A 20,173-nucleotide genomic window follows, 5' to 3' on the forward strand; every position below is an offset into this window, starting at 1 on the left:
GATTTAAACAGTTTTTTCTTAAATAGTACAGAGAGCATTTTAAAAAATTATAATACTAAGTATTCAAATTTATGCAAACTGGGCAACTCTAAAAATCCATAAAGAATGGATTGTCCAACATTAGAATAATTATAAATAAGGTACTTAAAATACTTCTAATGAAAGAACTGAATTGTAACAGCTGAGTACTGTATTTTGAAATAGACTGAATGAGTCCTTTAATGCTCCTGAGAAGTAGAATCTCACTCTCTATAATTAAAGAGAACAGTGATTTCTCTCTCTTTTCCCCAGCTACATGCTCTTAAAGGATCTCAGCACTCTCTAAAGCTCATTTATGGAATAGCACCATACCAAATATAGCCCAATACTATAGCAGCTGTTCAGGCATAGATTCCAAACTTTATTTTTACATTGCCTCAGAGACCAAGCAAAAAGCTGAGTCCATCACACAAAAAAGAGCAAAACTACAGACCTTAACTCCAGGTTTAAGCTCATCAGCCATCAAAAAGCCAGTACTGAAAGGCAGAGAAAACACTAATCTTGAAAGTACCATAAAGACACAGCTAAATAACTCATTTGATCCTACTTGACCTGCTCAGGGAAATACAAAAACAGATGCTCAAGATTCAACTTACAATGCATTACAATATTCTGACAATCTGGAGGCCAGATATTAAGCCTGAAGGGCGTATTGCTGGCCCAACTACCATTCTATATAGGACTTGAAAGTGTCAGACTCATGAGATAATTTTTAGAAGAGACCTTAGAGATGATAAAGTCTTCTAGTTCTAGCCCATTTTCCTATCTACCTAGGGATCTTTCCCAAAAGTACAGATGCCCTATAAGAATCTCTGGAGATAATGAGGTGTAGGCATCTGTTTAAAAGGTCCCAGAATATTCTGATGCAGCAAAGATGACACCACTGAGCTAGTCATTAACTTCTTCCACTGAGAACTGAATGTACACGAAGAGGGATTTTAAAAACTATAAGCTTTCAAAAAACACCCCAAGAAGCAAAACCATTTACCATATTTTCTATGTGTCTTTTGCCAAAGTAGATCTGGAACGTCATATAATTTTTTTGTTTAATAACAGTAAGATTTGGAACCCAAGTTCTAGGCTTCCTTTCTGTGTTCATTATGCAAATATTTATAGCCTACCTCTATAAAAATTCAACCAACATTCATTGAGTATCTCTACGCTGAGCATTCTTTTAAGGAATCGACACTAAAAAGTATTAGTAAGATTTGGTCTTTGTGCCCAAGAAGCATATAGTCAGGTGGAAGAGACAGACACATAAACGGATCAATCCAACAAAATAAATACTGTATTAGTGAAATGAATCAAGTACTGAGATCACAGATGGCTGAGCAACCAAACTTATATAGAATAAATCTAGATAGGCTTATCACATAATTGGACATGATATACAATAACCATATTAACTCAGCAATCCCTATTATTTGTTGTATTATTTGTTGGCCATGTATAAACCCCACAGGCAAATAAGAAGAAAACAAAGAAAAAGGTTTTTGGGGGAAGGAGGGGAGTTTGCGAGGCACAAGCAGGTTGATAAGGAGAAAATACAGTTTCAGGGGGTGGCCAAGTGTCAAAAATGTTGATTATGTCAGGTATCAAATGGAATGAACTGCTAAGTACCAATAAATATAAATTATTAAATTTTTTTATAAGTGGCAATTTGATCCCAAAGGAAAGCCCTTGAAAACTAACTTTAGAATCCAAGATACCTAGATTCAACAAAGTTAAGCATCGCATGCATAGATATTTCTGTGACCTTTTGCAATTAAACTTTGTTGGATTAAATCCACAGCTAAGGTTTCTGTGGATATCCTGACCCTTTAAAGGCAGAGTAGATATTCTTAAAGACAAGACAGGAAAGTTGTCATGGTGGGACTCTCCTACTGGCTCTTGAAAATTCCACCAAATTATCTGGTGGAGTAAGAAATGTTCCACAGCAACTCTTCAAGGAATCTAAGATCTGCAAAGAGTTAGTAATGAAGAAGCTACCAAATGTTTTGACAAGTCTCCTATGATGATGCTTCCTTATTAAATATCTACATAGGCTGCACTGATGAATAAATAAGTAAACATGAATCCTCTAGATCTCAGTTTAAATTCCATTTCCTTAGAGAAGCTAACGACCTCAAATAATCTGTTACACACCTCCCGTGGACATATGTACTACTTCATGCAATAACTATTAAATATATAAATGAATAAATGAGTAATATCTAATGAGCTCAGGTACGACCTATATTGCTTAGACTCAAATATACCTGTGCCAAAGAAGAAAGACAATGGGCAAAGTAGGCCATTATAAAGTAGGCCATTATGAGGTGATATTAGTATCACTGAAATAAAATTTAATACCTTATATGCTTATTAGCAACAGCATAAAACAGACGTACTTTCTGCCTTAAGGCTTTGGGGAAGCTAGGTAACCTTAGTGTAATTTCTAAAGAATACCTGGCATTTTTAGCCACTGGTCCACACACAGTCTTGCTGCTTCTGTATCAGAATGTCCTCGAATAAATTCCAATTCTTGTAACCCATGAGCATGCTGAAAATCAATTTTTTCCTGAAGACATTAAGAAAAAACTCAATTAAGATTACTAACCTGTTTTGCTTGAGAAAAGGATTTTGACACATTAGTGATCAGAAAATACTGATTACTTTTTATCCCTAGAACTCCACATCTAGAAATTTATGCCAAAGAAATACATCAAAATAAAAATGCATGCTCTGAGATGTGTATACCAGTGTTACTGCACAAAATTCACTACAACCTACATCCCTAACAACAGGGTATTGTTTAAATAAATTATGGTATGTACATTTGATGAATGTCATTAAAAACATTAGCCAAATTTTTCAAAGGTGTGGGAATATACTTTGGTATCAAGTAGTTTGCCAAATTGCATTAAACAAATGAGGCAAAATATAAGCAAAGAGTAATTTCAATCCATATGCAACTATATCTGCAGAGGGAAAAAAAGCCTGAAAATAGATGTATTAAAAGTTATGAAGGCTACTTCTAGGAATTTCCATTTAAAGGATTATTTTCAAACTTTTATGTATTTTTTCAAATTTTCCATATTTAATCTGGAACATACAGAAGGAACCTAATAAGTATTTGTTCATTGAGTAATATTAATAACATAACTCATTAGCACTTAATATGTGCCAGTATAAAGCATTTGTTGCCATCTAGACCAAGGGTTGACAAACTTTTCCAAAGGGCTAGTTAATATTTCATTACAGCTTTGCAGGCCATAGAGTCTTTACCAACTCTGCCATTGTAGCAGGAGAGCAGCCACAAACAAAATATAAACAAGTGGTGTAGCAGTGTTCCAATAAATCTTTATTTATAGCAAGCAGCAGGCCAACGACAATGCTGAACTAGATGCTCTATATTGCTAAAAGCCTAATCTTTCTAGTTATCCATGAAACTATTTGTATATTTTCTAATCATGTGTATTAAAATTAACACTTATTGGCCACTAACCATGTGTGAGGCAGTTTTAAAAAGACTTTAGATTTTAGGTATTATTGTTCCCATTTTATGATGAAAAACCTGACGTACAGAGAGGTCAAATAAATTGCCCAAGGATATATAACAATGTCAGAATTCAAACCCTGGCAATCTGATTCTAGACTTCATGCACTAATGAGTATAATCATACTGCCTCTCAGATAGATTTACATGTACTTCAAAAAGAATCAGAGTCAGCAACACTGGATTTGTAAGATATAAACCATAATAATGTATGGCCTAGCTATCAGTGGAACAGGGTTTTCTATCAGGAAGGATAAGTGAGGGGAAAGAGCGGAGTCTCGCTCTGTCGCCTGGACTGGAGTGCAGTGGCCAGATCTCAGCTCACTGCAAGCTCCACCTCCCGGGTTCACGCCATTCTCCTGCCTCAGCCTCCCGAGTAGCTGGGACTACAGGCGCCCGCCACCTCGCCCGGCTAGTTTTTGTATTTTTAGTAGAGACGGGGTTTCACCGTGTTAGCCAGGATGGTCTCGATCTCCTGACCTTGTGATCCGCCCGTCTCGGCCTCCCAAAGTGCTGGGATTACAGGCTTGAGCCACCGTGCCCGGCCCAAGATTTTAATCTGAAGAAAATCTACATGACATTGTTCAAATTAGATCCATGGAATACTACTTCTCATGAATGTTAATATGCATTACATGCCTTTTTAAAAATTCTCTGTAATCAAATTAAGTATAGAAACACTAGTTTTAACACAAAATTTTAAAAGGTTACTTTCATGTAGGACTACTAAAGTCCTAAAGTGCTAATGTGCACTGTATTTTTCATACATAGAGTATGCAGTATCCCAACTTCAAAAATCACCAAATACTTTTTCAAAGTGTATCCAACAGGATCACTATACTGAATAACACGCAATAAGAAACAAACAATAGTAAAATCAAAGTTAGCCTATCCAAAGAAAGCAATAGCCCAATAGATATATTCTAAGCCATCTTATATATTAAATTAGACCATTTATCAAAGTTCCTTGCAATAATCCATTACAATAAAAACCCTTCAATTAAAGTAATATAATTGAGATTAAATATTACTACATACCAACTACTAGCATACTTATTTTAACAATTTCCAATAATTAAAATTAAATAGGTTTTTTTTTCAAGTTCTCTGGCATTTCTTACAATAGAATTTGAACTCTATGAACACGCATAGTCAATGCTCAAAAAACACTTACTGAAATCATCCTAAAATTAGCCACCCTTTTTCTCTATCACAAAGCAACTTTCAAAAACTTCAGGGTTACACCCTTTCTTGCAAGTCGTCTTAACTCCTGGAATATCAATACACAAAGCTGGTAGCTAGTCAAATGGTCAGCACAACACGTGATCTCTGAAAGTGAAGTATCCAGTGAAGATTTTGGGTTTTTTTGTTTGTTTTTTTGAGACAGTCTCGCTCTGTCGCCCAGGCTGGAGTGCACTGGCACGATCTTGGCTCACTGGAACCTCCGCCTCCCGGGTTTAAGCGATTCTCCAGCCTCAGTCTCCCAAGTAGCTGGGATTGCAGGCATGTGCCACCACACCTGGCTAATTTTTAAAAAATTTTTAGTAGAGACGGGGTTTCACCCATGTTGGCCAAGCTTGTCTCGAACTACTGACCTCAGGTGATCTATCCGCCTCGTCCTCCCAAAGTGCTGGAATTACAGGCATGAGCCATGGGGTCTAGACTCCAGTGAAGATTTTAATGAATATTCCTTTTTTCTTCTTTGAAACCTCTCCAGCACAAAAGTAAGATAACTTAAACTTTAATAATGAAGACACCAACAATTCACAAAGGCCTACAACAGTTGAAAGACATTTTCTATAGTGTCTAATTTTAGCCAGAATTATCATTCACTAGAATTCTTTAAAAATTATTTCTATTTCAGTTTCATTATCTTCCTTTCTGGGTAGTTTTTTATTGTTGTTGTTGTTGTTTTGTCATCTACTTTTAAAAAATAAGTAATCCATAAAGGGAATCAAGTTAGAAAAACAAAATTATGGCTGGATAGCAAGCAATGAGCTTGCTATGTGAGTCTTTTCTTCTTTAAAGAAGAATGAAATCTAGACAAATTTATTCTTTCCAACTGGTTAAACAAAAAATTCAAAATTTCTAAATTTCTAAAAAGATATTCAATGTAAAGTATTTAATAAAATGAATGACCATTTACATGGGTGGAGGCTGAAACTACCCTTGAGAAAAAACTTAGTTGTCACAGTGACTATACAAGATTCTGGGCTCATCACAAAAACTTTATTATCTATGTAGCCATTAGGATTGCCTGGGAAAAGAAGCTAGCATCACTTAGGAAACCTGAGGGAAAGTAAGACAGTTTGCAAGTAATTCCTCTGTCAAAGAGGTATGACACATAAAAAAAAATCAAACAACATACTTATAGTTCCAGAGGCGGGCGGGGAGAGGGGACGGGGAACTTCCTTAAAACTGAATAGTGTTTCTGCCAGGATAAAAATAATATTTTGTGTGTTTGCATATATGTGTGTGTCTGTGTGCACATATGTATATATGCAATAAACATTTTAAACATACAATTAGAATACCATAGTCTAATTTAATTGATATTACATCATAAAGTAAAAGCCCCCAAACTAGCTTATTTCTAAATTTAAACACCATTTTATAACAGATTAGGATGCTACAGAAATACACAAATTACTTTATAATAACCAATGGAATAAGGAATCCAAAACGTGCATGCTAAAATTACAAAATCATAGTGCTTATTCTGACCTGGGAGAATCTCTAAACTGTCCATTCACAGAATGAAACCCAAAGTCTATAAAAGTAGTGATCTACTGAAATCTAAACAGCTGCTGGCCAGAGGCATGGTTTAAATTTCTATTTTTGTACTTTAGTATGGAGTTTTTTACCCAACGCATCAACATTCTGCTCCTAAAGGACATTTGTCAGTATTGAGGGAATTCTTTAAGTAATTTCATTTGGGGCCTTCTAAAGCAAGTCAAGGAAAAAATTTATACCATGCAAGATTCTAAAAATGGGCTTTCATTTCCACACAGCCGTTCATCTACAAACCTGCTTCAAATTTCTTCCTTTCAGTAATGGATTTAATTTGGAAGGATAAGCTAAAATTTGAGAAAGCAGTCTGGTTCTATCCAGTAGAAAATAATCTTTCGGCCGGGCGCGGTGGCTCAAGCCTGTAATCCCAGCACTTTGGGAGGCCGAGACGGGCGGATCATGAGGTCAGGAGATCGAGACCATCCTGGCTAATACGGTGAAACCCCGTCTCTACTAAAAAATACAAAAAAAAAAACTAGCCGGGCGACGAGGCGGGCGCCTGTAGTCCCAGCTACTCGGGAGGCTGAGACAGGAGAATGGCGTGAACCCGGGAGGCGGAGCTTGCAGTGAGCTGAGAGCCGGCCATTGCACTCCAGCCTGGATGGCAGTGCAAGACTCCGTCTCAAAAAAAAAAAAAAAAAAAAAAAGAAAATAATCTTTCAACAGCTTATATCTATAAAAGCCCTGATAAAACTCTTTTCACTCTTATGATAAAATAACCAGAAACTTGTTAACTGCTCATCTGCTTTGAGAAATCCATTATTTTTAATTCTCAAAAATGAAGTCCACTCAGTTAATTCTATTTTTCTTCTTTTCCTATATACAGATAGGAATCCAACAAACTAAAAATAGATGTAAAAAGCTATTATCAATAACTATTATCAAATTTATGAGCGATCTAGGGTACATGCTGAGCTTTGATTAAATCTTTTTTTTTATTAAAGGCTTCTCTTTACAACCTTTATTATAAATAATTTTTAATTATATAAAATACTGATTAAAATAGCCACATACTCTGAACGCTCTATTCTTCTCTTCTTTCTGCTGTTTCTCCACTTCAACATGGCGGGCTAAACGAGCCAGAGTTAAAGCAACTTTATCCTTCTGATGATCAATATGGTCTTTACGTTTAACATTCTCCTATAATAGAAAAATAATTTTCATTCCTTTTAATTAACAAAATTAGCATTTGGATAACATACATCCATTCATCAAACAGCTACTATACTAAAGAACCATTTACTTGAGTTATATTTGTAAGAACCTATTTTGTGTATTGTATGTTTTATGTAGTATTTTGTAGGTCTGTCAAGTATCCACCAGCATCTTTGGTTTTCAGGAAGCTAGACAAATGAGCTATTAGGACATTTATCATCTTTATTCACTTAAAAGCTGAAGAATAAACTCTTCTTAGATCTGTCAGAGAGGTGGGGTCATCAGGCAAAGCGCCAACCCCTAAAACTGGAAAGAGAGAGGTAAATAAACAACATCAACTTACTAAAGGGGAAACCTTCTAGCAGGAACCTCCATAGGAAACTAAACTCTAATGGATGCTTAGCGTGGAGAAGCCTGAGAGTTAAAAATTCCAGGGGAGCCACCCATAGAGGGACCCTCACATATGATCCTATATTAATAGATGCAGAAAAAGCATTTAACAAAATCCAGCACCCACTCATGATAAAAACTCTCAGCAAAGTAAGAAGAGAAGGGAACTTTCTTCAATTTATAAAGATCATCTACAAAAAACCTACAGCTACCACCACCATTTAATGATGAGAAACAGAAAGTCTTCACACTAAGATAAGGAACAAGGCAAGGATATCCCCTCTTGCCACTCGCAACATTGTACTAGAAGTCCTAGCCATTTAATGAAGTAAGATGAGAAAAATAAATAAAAGGTATACAGATTGCGAAGGAAGAAATAAAACTTTTTGTTTGCATCCATGTAGAAAATCCAAAATAATTAACAGAATCATTCCTGGAACTAATAAGCAATTATAGCAAGGTTGCAGGATACAAGGTTAATACACAAGTCAATTGATTTCATATATATCAGCAATGAACAAGTGGAATTTGAAATTTAAAAATCACCACTTACATTAGTACTCCCTCCAGACGAAATACTTAGGTATAAATATAACAAAATGTGTACATCTGTATGAAGAAAACTACAAAACTCTGATGAAAGAACTCAAAAAACTTTTTTTTTTTTCATTTTTATTTCACATTCAAGGGTACATTTGAGAGTTTGTTACAAGGGTATACTGCATGGTGCCGAACTTTGGGCTTCTACTGATTCCATCACCCAGAGAATGAACATAGTGTCCAATAGGAAGTTTTTCAGCCCTTGTCCCCCTACCCTCTCTCTCTCCTTTTGGAGTTTTGTTCCCAACTTACTCTCTATGTGAACCCAAGATTTAGCTCCCACTTATAAATGACAACATGTGATACTTGTTTATCCGTTTCTGCATTAGTTTGCTTAGAGTAGCAGCTTCCAGCTGCATCCATGTTGCTGTACCTGTGCAGAATGATTTCATTCTTTATTATGGCTGTGTAGCATTCCACAGTGTACATATACCACATTTTCTTTATCCATTCTACTGATGATGGGCACACAGGTAGATTCCATGTCTTTGCTGTTGTGGATAGTGCTGCTATGAACATATGAGTACACGTGTCTTTTTGGTGAAATGATTTCTTATTTATTTTTGAAACACGGTCTCATTTCATCACTCAGACTGGAGGGCTGTGACACAATCACAACTCACTGCAGCCCTGACCTGCCAGGCTCAAGCAATCCTCCTTCTCAGCCTCCTGAGTAGCTGGACTACAGGTGCACACCACCACACCTGGGTAACTTATTTGTAGGGATGGAGGCTTGTTATGTTGCTCAAGCTGGTCTCAAATTCCTAGGCTCAAGTGATCTTCCCACCTCAGCCTCCCAAAATGCTGGGATTACAGGTGTGAGCCACTATGCCCAGCATTTTCCTTTGGATATACACCCAGTAATGGGATTGCTGGGTGGAATCATAGTTCTATTTTTAGTTTTTTGAGAAATCTCTGAACTGCTTTCCATAGGCGATGAACTAAGCTGCATTTCCACCAACAGTGTATGTTTCCTTTTCTCTACAACCTTGCCAATATTTTACTTTTTGACTTTTTAGAAATAGCCATTTTGACTGCTGTGAGATGGTATCTGATAGTGATTTTGATTTGCATCTCTCTGATTAGTGATGTTGAGCATTTTTTCATGTTTGTTGGCTGCTTGTATGTTGTCTTTTGAGAAGTGTCTGTTCATGGCCTTTGCCCACTTTTCAATGGAATTGGTTTTTTTCCTTGTTGATTCATTTAAGTCCTTATAGATTCTGGATATTAGTCCTTTGTCAGGTACATACTTTGCAAATATTATCTCCCATTCTGTAGGTTGTCTGTTAGTTCTGTTGATAGTTTATTTTGCTGTGCAGAAGCTCTTTCGTTTAATTAAGTCCCATTTTTCTATTTTTGATTTTGTTCTGTTTGCTTTTGGGGTCTTCATCATAAATTCTTTGCCTAAGCCAATGTCTAGAAGAGTACTTCCTAGGTTTTCTTCTAGAATTTTTATAGTTTCAGGTCTTACATTTAAGTCTTTAATCCATTGAGTTAATTTTTATATATGTAAGAGGTCCAATTTTACACTTCTGCATATGGTTAGCCAGTTTTCCCAGCATCATTTATTGAACAGAGTATCTTTTCTTGATTATTTTTGTCCACTTTGTTGAAGATGAGTTGGTGAGTTGGTTGTGCCTGTGCTGCTTTATTCCTGGGTTCCCTAATTTATTCCATTGGTCTGTATGCCTATTTTTATAACAGTAACATACTGGTTTGGTTACTGTAGCCTTGTAGTATAATTAGACATTAGGTAATGTGATGTCTCTGGCTTTGTTCTTTCTGCTTAGGAATGCCTTGACAATTCAGGCTTTTTGGTTACATATACATTTTAGAATATTTTTTTCTACTTCTGTGAAAAATGACATTGGTAGTTTGATAAGAACAGTGTTAAATCTATAGAAAGCTTTGGACGGAATGGCCATTTTAATGATATTGAGTCTTCCCACCCATGAGCATGGAATGTTTTTCCATTTGTTTGTCATTTATGATTTCTTTCAGCATTGTTTTGTAGTTTTCCTCATAGAGATCTTTCACACCTTGGTTAGGTGTATTCAATATTTTGTGTGGCTATTGTAAGTGGGGCTGTATTCTCCATTTGGTTTTCAGCTTAACTGTTATTGGTATATAGAGATGATACTGACTTTTGTAGTTGATTTTGTATCAAAGAACCACTCAAGAAGTGGAGAGATATTTCATGTTCATGGATAGGAGACTCACTATTGTCAAGATGTCAGTTCTCCTAACTTCATCTTTGATCTATATATTCAATGTAATCACAATCAAAATCCTAACAGATTATTTTGTGTATAACGACAAACTCATTCTGAAGTGTATATGGAAAGGCAAAAAACTCCTATTGGCCAGCTGAGTACTGAAGGAGAACAAAGTCATACGACCGACACTAACTGACTTCAAAACTTATTAGAAAGCTACAGTAATTAAGACTGTGTGGTACTGTCAAAAGAAGGGACAAACAGACCAATGAAACATAACAGAGAGTCCAGAAACAGACTCACATAAATAAAGTCAACTGATCTATGACAGAGGAGCAAAAACAATACAATGAAGAAAAGACAGTCTTTCTAACAAATAGTGTTTGAACAAGTAGACATCCACATGCAAAAAAAATGAATCTAGACCCTGACCTTACACCCTTCACAAAAATTAACATAAAATGAATCACAGGACAAAATACAAGATATAAAACTATAAACTCCTAAAAGATAACATAGGAGAAAATCTAAATGACCTTGTGCATGACAATGACTTTTTAGATACAGGAGCAAAAGCATGGTCCTTGAAAAAAATAATTGATAAGCTGCACTTCATTAGAACTTAAAACTTCTCTGCAAAAGACAATGTCAAAAAATGAGAACACAAGCCACAGACTGGGAGAATATGTGCAAAAGACACATCTGATAAAGGACTGTAATCCAGTATATACAAAGAACTCTTAAAACTAAACAATAAGAAAATGAACAGCCTGCCTTAAAAATGGGGAAATACCTAAACAGACACCTCACCAAAGAAGATATACAGATGACAAATTAAGCATATGAAAAGATCAACATCATATGTCATTAGGGAAGCATATATTAAAACAACAAGACACCAATATACACCTATTAGAATGGCCACATCTAAAACACTGACAACATCAAATGTTAGCAAGGATGTGGAGCAAGAGCCAACTCTCATTTCATTGCTGGTGGGAATGCAAAATGGTAAACACACTTTGAAAAACAGTTTGGCAGTTTCAAAACTAAACATATTGGGCTTCTTGGTAGTTACTCAGATGAACTGAAAACTTACGTCCACACAAGAACCTGCACACAGCTGTTTACAGCAACTTTATCATAAGTGCCAAAACTTGGAAGTAACCAAGATGTCCTTCAATCAGTGAATGGATAAACTTTGGTATATTCAGACAATAGAACATTATTCAATGCTAAAAAGAACTGAGCTATCAAGCTGTGAAAAGACATGGAGGAAAAAGCACCTTATTACTAAGTGAAAGAAGCCAATTTGAAAAGGCTATAGACTGCATGGCCACATATCACATTCTGGAAAAGGCAAAACTACGGAAACTGTAGTAAGATCAGTGATTGACAGGGGATAGTCAAGGAGGAGGGATAAACTGGCAGGGCACAGAAGATTTTTAGGGCAGTCAAACTATTTTCAGTGATACCACAATGACAGATACATGTCAGTATACATTTGTCAAAATCTAGATAATATACACCACCAAGTGTGAACCCTAATGTACACTATGAACCCTAATGTAAACCACGATCATATTAACATACAGACAAAGTGGACAACTTATAAATTACTGTTTACCTACCAAAGAAAAAAAGACAGTAATGACGATTCTCCTCCTACAAAGTTGAAAGAAGGGCTGACATTCATAAATAGAAAGTATATCTTATGCCTAAATTTTTCTGGAGACTAGAAGCACATAATGTGTTAATGGAGGTTCACAGATTGAAACAAATGTATCCTGTGGTTTCCAATGAGGATAGTGGAGGTTTTGCATGGAGGGGTGGGAGGGGAGGAGGTAAGTGGACACTGCCTGATTGTACTTTCTGCTCAATTTTACGGTGAACCTAAAACTGCTCTTTTAAAAAAGTTTATTTTAAGAAAAGAAAAATAATAGATCTTCCCTGGCTTTTTTCTTTTCAGACGGAGTCTCACTCTGTCACCCAGGCTGGAGTGCAGTGGCGCGATCTTGGCTCACCGCAACCTCTGCCTCCCAGGTTAAAGTGATTCTCCTGCCTCAGCCTCCGAGTAGCTGGGATTACAGGCATGTGTCACCACCCCCCTAATTTTTGTATTTTTAGTAGAGATGGGGTTTCTCCATGTTGGCCATTGGCCAGGCTGACCTCAAACTCCTGACCTAAGGTGATCTGCCTGCCTTGGCCTCCCAAAGTGCTGGGATTACAGGCGTGAGCCACCATGCCTGGCCTTCCCTGGCTTTTTCTACCAGAATAATTGGTTACAAACAAAATATCACTCTTTGGGCAAATCAGTCACCTATGAACAACCCAATTTTTATCTAAAGTGGGATAGTGATGCACAAGACAAGTCAAACAGCAGGTATGACTTCTAGAAGTAGACAGAAGTTACACTGAAGTAAGCATATATAAAAAGGCCAAAGTGGTATTTTCAGTATGAGGGTACACCTTTGCAGTAGGGACTGTTTATAGGACCACTTTAGGTAGAAGTAACCCCAGCTCACTTTCTGACCACTTGGACAGCGTACAGCCTTGCACCCAGGTAGTAGGTGACATTCTACTAACTTCAAAATATCCTTTTACAAGTTACAAGGCAATGCAGGTCCTCAGAAATGGCAGTCACAGGAAGTTATTTTTCTTAACTTTGATCCCTCAGTACAGGCAAATCTGTCTTATAAGCGAATTAGTGGTCGAGCATAATAGCTCACACTTGTAATCCCAGCACTTTGGGAGCTGAGGCAGGAGGTTCACTTGAGCACAGGAGTTGGAGACCAGTGTAGCTAAGAGTGCATGACCTCGTCTCTACAAAAAAAATTAAAAACTTAGCTGGGCGTGGTGGCATGTGCCTATAGTTTCAGCTACTCAGGAGGCTGAGGCAGGAGGACTGCTTGAGCCCAGGAGATTGAGGCTCCAATGAGCTATGATCCAGCCTGGGTGACAACAAAGCGAGACTGTCTTCTAAAAAAGGGGGAAAAAAGGGCAAATTAAATTTACTCCTTGCAAAAACTACAAAATGTAGGTACTACCTTGAGAAGGAAATTTAGTGTAGATCACAAATATAAATTTTAATTTAAAGATGTTAGTAAAATTTAAACATAGGTATAGAGTGTGTTAACTTTCTTGACAGAGATAATACTTTCTAGGTTTTAAACTTTAGCAAAAGTCACACTTGATCTGGTAAACCAAGGTCACATTAACATATAGGCAAACTGGACAAGGTATAAATTACTGTTTACCTACCCCCCCCCCCCCAAAAAAAGAGACAGTAATGACAATTCTCCTCCTATAAGGTTGAGAGAAGGACTGACATTCCTAAATAGAAAGTATATCTTATGCCTAGAAAAAAAATCTGGAGACTATAAGCTGCAGAAAATTTATCAAGATATTTCAAGTTGCTACCCTTACACCAAACACAATATTTCCTACTCAAACATTAAGTCACTTATGCAGCCATGTGGGTGTGAGGATAGGAAATCAAGGGATTTTTTGGTCTCTCTGAAATTCCTGTGTCACAATAACAATGTGAATATTCTAGGGACAGGAAGAAGGTCATGTTTTAGATAAATTTAGATAATCCTAACTCAGGAAGAACTATCCTTGAACTGATGTTTCCACTATCATTTTACTTTGTTCTAGGCCATAATAAAACCATTTTAAGTTACTTTTGAAGTTACAGTCATTCAGGAAAGCTTTACATAGTATTTATTCTTCTTAATGTTTACTTTAAAGCATACTTAATGATTCTGATGCAATACTTTTCATTGACTTTTGCATATACTCTTGATGCAAAGGTCAATGAAAATTAAATATAGAAACACAGCAATTATATATCCAGTAGAAAAAAATTTCAGTAATCCACTAGTCACATAAGTATGTTCTTAAAACTTTACTCCCTTCGAATTATACTCATGTGCTATCAAAACATACAACACTAGGAAGAGAAGTTGTTTAGGCATTTAAACATTCATTTAGATCTCTTCAACTTCACTCTAAAATTAATCACTAGCTTAACATCACATTTTGGAGGTTTTAAAACCTGTTGGCATTGTCGTTATTTACTATAATTGTTTTTCTTATATTTAGCTATTAGTAGCTTACATATTTTATTTAATGACAAGCTGAGCTTCCCTAATCCAAAAATCTGAAAAAAAAAAATGCTCTAAAATCCAAAACTTTTTGAGTGCCCGTATGAAGCCCAAAAGAAACATTCCTTGGAGCATTTCAGACTTCAGATTTTCACATCAGGGATGCTCAACCAAAAGCTATAATGCAAATATTCCAAAATCCAAAAATATCTAAAATCCAAACACTTCTGGTTCCAAGCATTTCAGATAAAGGACACTCAATTTGTACACGGTTATGTCTCAATGAATTGCCTCTGTTATTCCCTACTAATTCTGCTGATCTGTTTCTTCTCTTTCACAACACTGAAGGGCTGAAAAGACCCACAAGCCCTAATGCTGAAAACAAAAGACATCTTAGAATTGACTCTGGGCTTTCTTCTTCCCTCTGAGGAGATAGTTTCTCCGATTTTTTCCCCCCTTTAGCGATAAGGTCCTCTGGCGGGACTCAAACTCCTGGGCTCAAGCAATCCTCCCACCTCATCCTACAGAGTAGCTGGGCCTATAGGTACATGCAACCGTGCCTGGTTCTATTTTCTTCTTGAAAAGGAAGAAAAAAAGGAACTCTAGCTACCAATATTGAAAACAGATTTGGGGGAAATCTAGAGGAAAAGGAATGGTAACTAGAGAAAGCAAGGGCTTCAACTCTGAAATCTTTGCCAATTTTGAAGCTAGCACTTTAAAACTGAGAAAACGAATGTATTAAAGAAAGATGTTTTAAACTGGGAAAAGATTAGGTATATGAGGCAGACTCTATTAGTCATATGATTTCTTTTTTTTTTTTTTGAGACGGAGTCTCACTTTGTCACCCAGGCTAGAGTGCAGTGGTGTAATCTCGGCTCACTGCAACTTTTGCTTCCTGAATTCAAGCGATTCTCCTGCCTCAGTCTCCCGAGTACCTGGGACTACAAGTGTGTGTCACCACGCCCAGCTAATTTTTGCATTTTTAGTAGAGATAGGGTTTCACTATGTTGGCCAGGCTGGTCTCAAACTCCTGACCTCTAGTGATCTGCCAGCCTCAGCCTTCCAAAGTGCTGGGATTACAGGCGTGAGCCACAGCACCCAGCCCATACAATATTTTTTCACTACAAATCTTGGGTATGGGGGTTAAGGTAGCTGGTTAAAGGGGTCACTCAATTCTTAGCACTACGAATTTCTACCATTCCCCTAATGCCACAATGCTGAAGTGTAATTTAATGTGAAACTGTAAAATTCCAGACTGCTTTCCTTAGGCTGGATTTGCCATCTCCCACAAAGCCTGTAACCTGAATTATCACTTAGGTCTTTGGAGCTTTTCTAAGAAAGGTAAGGCTTTCAGACATAACCTGAATTCACTTCTCAAGCTAAAATTGAATTGGCTCGGATCCATGGCAAACATCTTTTTTTTGAAGTTTCATTTTGAGTATTAGCACCTATAGGATCTTCAGGGTTATCCTCCTTGAAGTACTTCCTGTGGTCACCCTTCTTTAAAGACCTTAAAGACTAATGTCTTTAAATAAAACACATAATATTAAAGGGTCCATACTGACAGTTAATAAACTATCAATGTTAGCCAATTGGTGTTGGGGAGAAGTATAGGAAAGCCTTAAGAAAAATATTGGGGAAATTGGGGGTCTTCTGTTTGCCAATACTTCAGATCAATCTCTGCATCAATTTTCTTCCAAACCCACAACTGCATAGAATTAAGGAGGATGTAAAGCCAGAAGAAGCTTAAAGACAGATTCTGGTTCAGTTACTATGAAATTCTTACATTCTCAAATATACGTCTTTACATTTTTATCTAAAATTTTAGATAAAACATGCACAGAGCAAATTTCGGTTGTATCCTATAAATGATAACCACATTCAGGATACTGGTTATACCTGAGGACACATCTCCATGAAAGTTAAGCATATACAGGTAAAGCAACACTTCTAAAGAACAATGTTTATCTTTTAATGTGTCCTGGTAGAGTTACAGCAAAAAGTCCAAGTCTAGAAATGACAACCTGACACAAAATCCCATAATCAATGAAATGATAATGTTTAACTTACATTTCAACATATCTTCCCTATTAGTACTAATAGATCGACCAATTAATTTTTTTTTTCTGACAAGATCTCACTTTGTTACCCGGGCTAGAGGGTGACCATAGCTCACTGCAGCCTCAACCTCCTGGGCTCACTTAAGCAATCCTCTCACTTCGGCCTCCTAAGTAGCTGGGCCTACAGGCATGTACCAGCACGCCCAGCAAGTTCTTCTTATTTTTTGTGAAGACAGAGTCCTGCGGTATTGCCCAAGCTGGTCTTGAACTCCTGGCCTCAAGCAATCCTCCCATCTAGGCCTCCCAAATAGGCATGAGCCACTGTGCCAAGCAACACTGGTAGTTTTTAAATGAAAATGATCCTGTAAATGTATATATTAATAAAATCTAGAAGGCTATATAAATCAAAATGTTAAATAGTGGTTATTTCTGTCTCGAGGTTTTTTTCCTTTTATACATTTATCTTCTAATTTTTCTACAATCAGCATATGTAATAAAATTGTTGACAAATTTTAATTATTAATGAAGAAGACTATATAAAGACAAAAATGTTAAGGATCTCAGTCTTTTGTTTGGGAACATAATGGTCTTGCTTTAAATCACTAATTTTGCCTTATAAAAATATGTTTAATATCTATCCTACACAAATATAGACAGAAATGCTGCATCTAGAAGGGACATAATCTATTACTAAATTGTATATAACTTTTCTCAGATTTTTGTCCCTAGATGTATAATATCGGGTTACATTATTTTCCAAACCCAACAGAAACATATTAATCAATAATTAAAGAAAGTCAGTTTCAGCTCAACAAGCTTAATGGCTACTGGGAAAATATTTTTACACAAATTTCAAGCCAAACATCATTATCACTTAAAGCAAAAAACATTTAGCTAAAACACAAATTTGTATTTTTTTTTACATATATTGTTTTCCTAAAAGCATGTCTGACTTTGCATTTTAAAATGTATTTAAAATACTGATGAAAGTATACACAGTCAAATTAAAAGCTGAAACTTAAAAATATATGCTTATTCAGCTCACTTAGACCTGACTCTTCTCTATTATTGTTTGGAATGTAAATATAGAAAGCAGGATTCTTAGTTTTTCCAGTCACGAAGATAAGTTCTCTCAGGTATGTTTAACAAATGTGCTCAAAAGGAAGCCAATTAAACACCAAAATAAATTTTTAGTAGAAGCTAAACTTCTACTTAAGTAACTTCAGATGAATGTACATGACTTCATAGATGAACTTTCTCTTAAAATTCATCTACAAATGCTTCTTTCTTGAACAATTCACTCTTGATCCTGAAAATGTAGTATGGTTTAGGAAGCTAAATGCCAGACAGAACTGGCTCTAAACTGTTTTATAAAAAAGTTTTTCTTAAAAGATCCATGAATACATTTTTTACAAATATTAAATTCAGGCAGATCTTTCACTTTATTCTTCACACATCACTCACCGAAAAGTTGAGCCTCTGAGTAACTTACTGTGGTAACTAGCTAAATCAGTTACTTTAAATGTTTGCAAATACCAACTCAAAAGGAATGCGGAATTAATGGAGTGATTTTGCTTTTGCAAAGCAATATCTAGAACACAATAGTAAAAAGCAGGACTAGGTAAAGAAAATGTAGTACGTATACACGACGGACTACTATATAGCCGAAAAAAAAAAAAAAAAAGAATGACATCATGTCCTCTGCAGGAACATGGATGGAGCTGGAGGGCTTAGTCAACTAACACAGGAACAGAAAACCAAATACTGCATGTTCTCACTTATAAGTGGGAGCTAAATAATGAGAACCAAAGGGCACAAATAGAGGAACAGCAGACATTGGGCCTACATGAGGGAGGAGAGTGGGAGGAGGGAGAGCACCAGAAAAATAACAATCGGTTACCATGCTTAGTACCTGGGTGACAAAATAATCCTGTATCCCAAACCCCCGTGACATAAGTTTACCTATAAAACAAACCTGTAAATGTACCCCTGAACCTAAAATAAAGGCTAAAAAAAGAAAAACAACAACAACAAAAAGCAGGGCTTCACAGAAGAAATTATTTTACAATAGCTCACAGCATTGTACTACTTTGTGGCTTTTTAATGATAAATGACCTATATTTGTAAATCATTACTAATTTCTAAAAAGCACTTTAGTTCTTGATGAACCAAAAAGCTTCCATTTTACATTTTCTACAAAATTACTTTAATAGAAATATGAATACATTATGAATATGAAGTCACTAGACCTCTCTGTGAAATGGAACAATTTTGCTCCATATACCACACAGGCTGACATAACCTAGGAAGAAAGCATTCTGCAAGAACAGTTACTACCCAGAGAAGTGACCACAACAACCCAGTTTCCTATCTGACTCATCATAGGCACCTTTTGGGTATTGAAAAAGCCAGTAATAGGAAAAGATGCAATTTGTAGGAGGGAGGAAGGTAAAGAATAAGGTGAGGGCATTAACACAGAACAATCCAAGGCAGGTTTATTTACAGTCATAATATCTCCCTGAACATCAGCTGGCACTGATTATCCAGAGGAGTACCAACTAGACAATATTTCTTTCATCATCTCTATCTTATATGTAAGGGACTCCAAGTTCAAAGAAAACTCAAAGGAACAATCAACTGCAAAAGAATTAACTTTGCGCATCATCACAGTATCTGACTAGTGCATTTGGTTTGAATAGAAATCCTGCAATGAATGGATTACTTCATAGAAACCCAATTTCAAAGTCTGCTTATTATATTGCCCATCCTAAAGCTTCAATCTATAGTTTGGTCTAAAGTTTGCACCACCCCCCAACAAAGTTCTGTTTACCAGAAGCCCCTTCCCCTCAACTTATATAACTCAAATCGTATCCCAAATAACACTTTGAAAAGCAATGGTTTTTCTCAATAATTTTATATGCAAATACAGATAAAGCAGAAGAGATAAACACAGCATAACAGTACAATATTTATTTACTATCTTACCATCTCCAGCAGCAAAGCTTTAGGACCAGGAAACCCTCTTTTTACAAAGCAATCTCCTTCCCACCCCCAATTAGTTGTTTACAAATACAAAGTACACAAGACATCTGCTTTGTACGAACAAATCTTAAAACATACACATAGATATACCCCATTCTGTAAAGTACTTTATTCAGTTAAGAAGGCTAGTCCCACCAAACCTGTTAAAAAAGATTTTCCTATATTCTCTTTTGAGTAAACTGCCAACATCTATCTCTATAAAAATCATTTTAGGAAAATGACTTTTATCCTCCTTCA

The 20,173-nt window shown here is 36.3% G+C and overlaps 1 protein-coding gene across 4 annotated transcripts in view; it reads right to left on the bottom strand.

The window, feature by feature from the left end:
• ZNF451 (zinc finger protein 451) overlaps positions 1–20,173 on the bottom strand; it is an 82,990-nt gene that overhangs the window by 40,830 nt on the left and 21,987 nt on the right. For 3 of the 4 annotated variants that reach the window (XM_030928223.1, XM_010387929.2, XM_030928222.1), the window contains 2 exons: positions 7,382–7,507; positions 2,488–2,599 (listed from right to left, as the gene is read on the bottom strand). In XM_030928223.1, the coding sequence (XP_030784083.1) occupies positions 2,488–2,599; positions 7,382–7,507 (238 nt within the window). Of the gene's footprint in view, positions 1–2,487; positions 2,600–7,381; positions 7,508–20,173 lie in introns of those variants that run through there. The other variant, XM_010387927.2, reaches the window with a different exon arrangement.

Source organism: Rhinopithecus roxellana, chromosome 4, assembly GCF_007565055.1.
Source record: "Rhinopithecus roxellana isolate Shanxi Qingling chromosome 4, ASM756505v1, whole genome shotgun sequence".
NCBI classification, from domain to species: Eukaryota; Metazoa; Chordata; class Mammalia; order Primates; family Cercopithecidae; genus Rhinopithecus; species Rhinopithecus roxellana.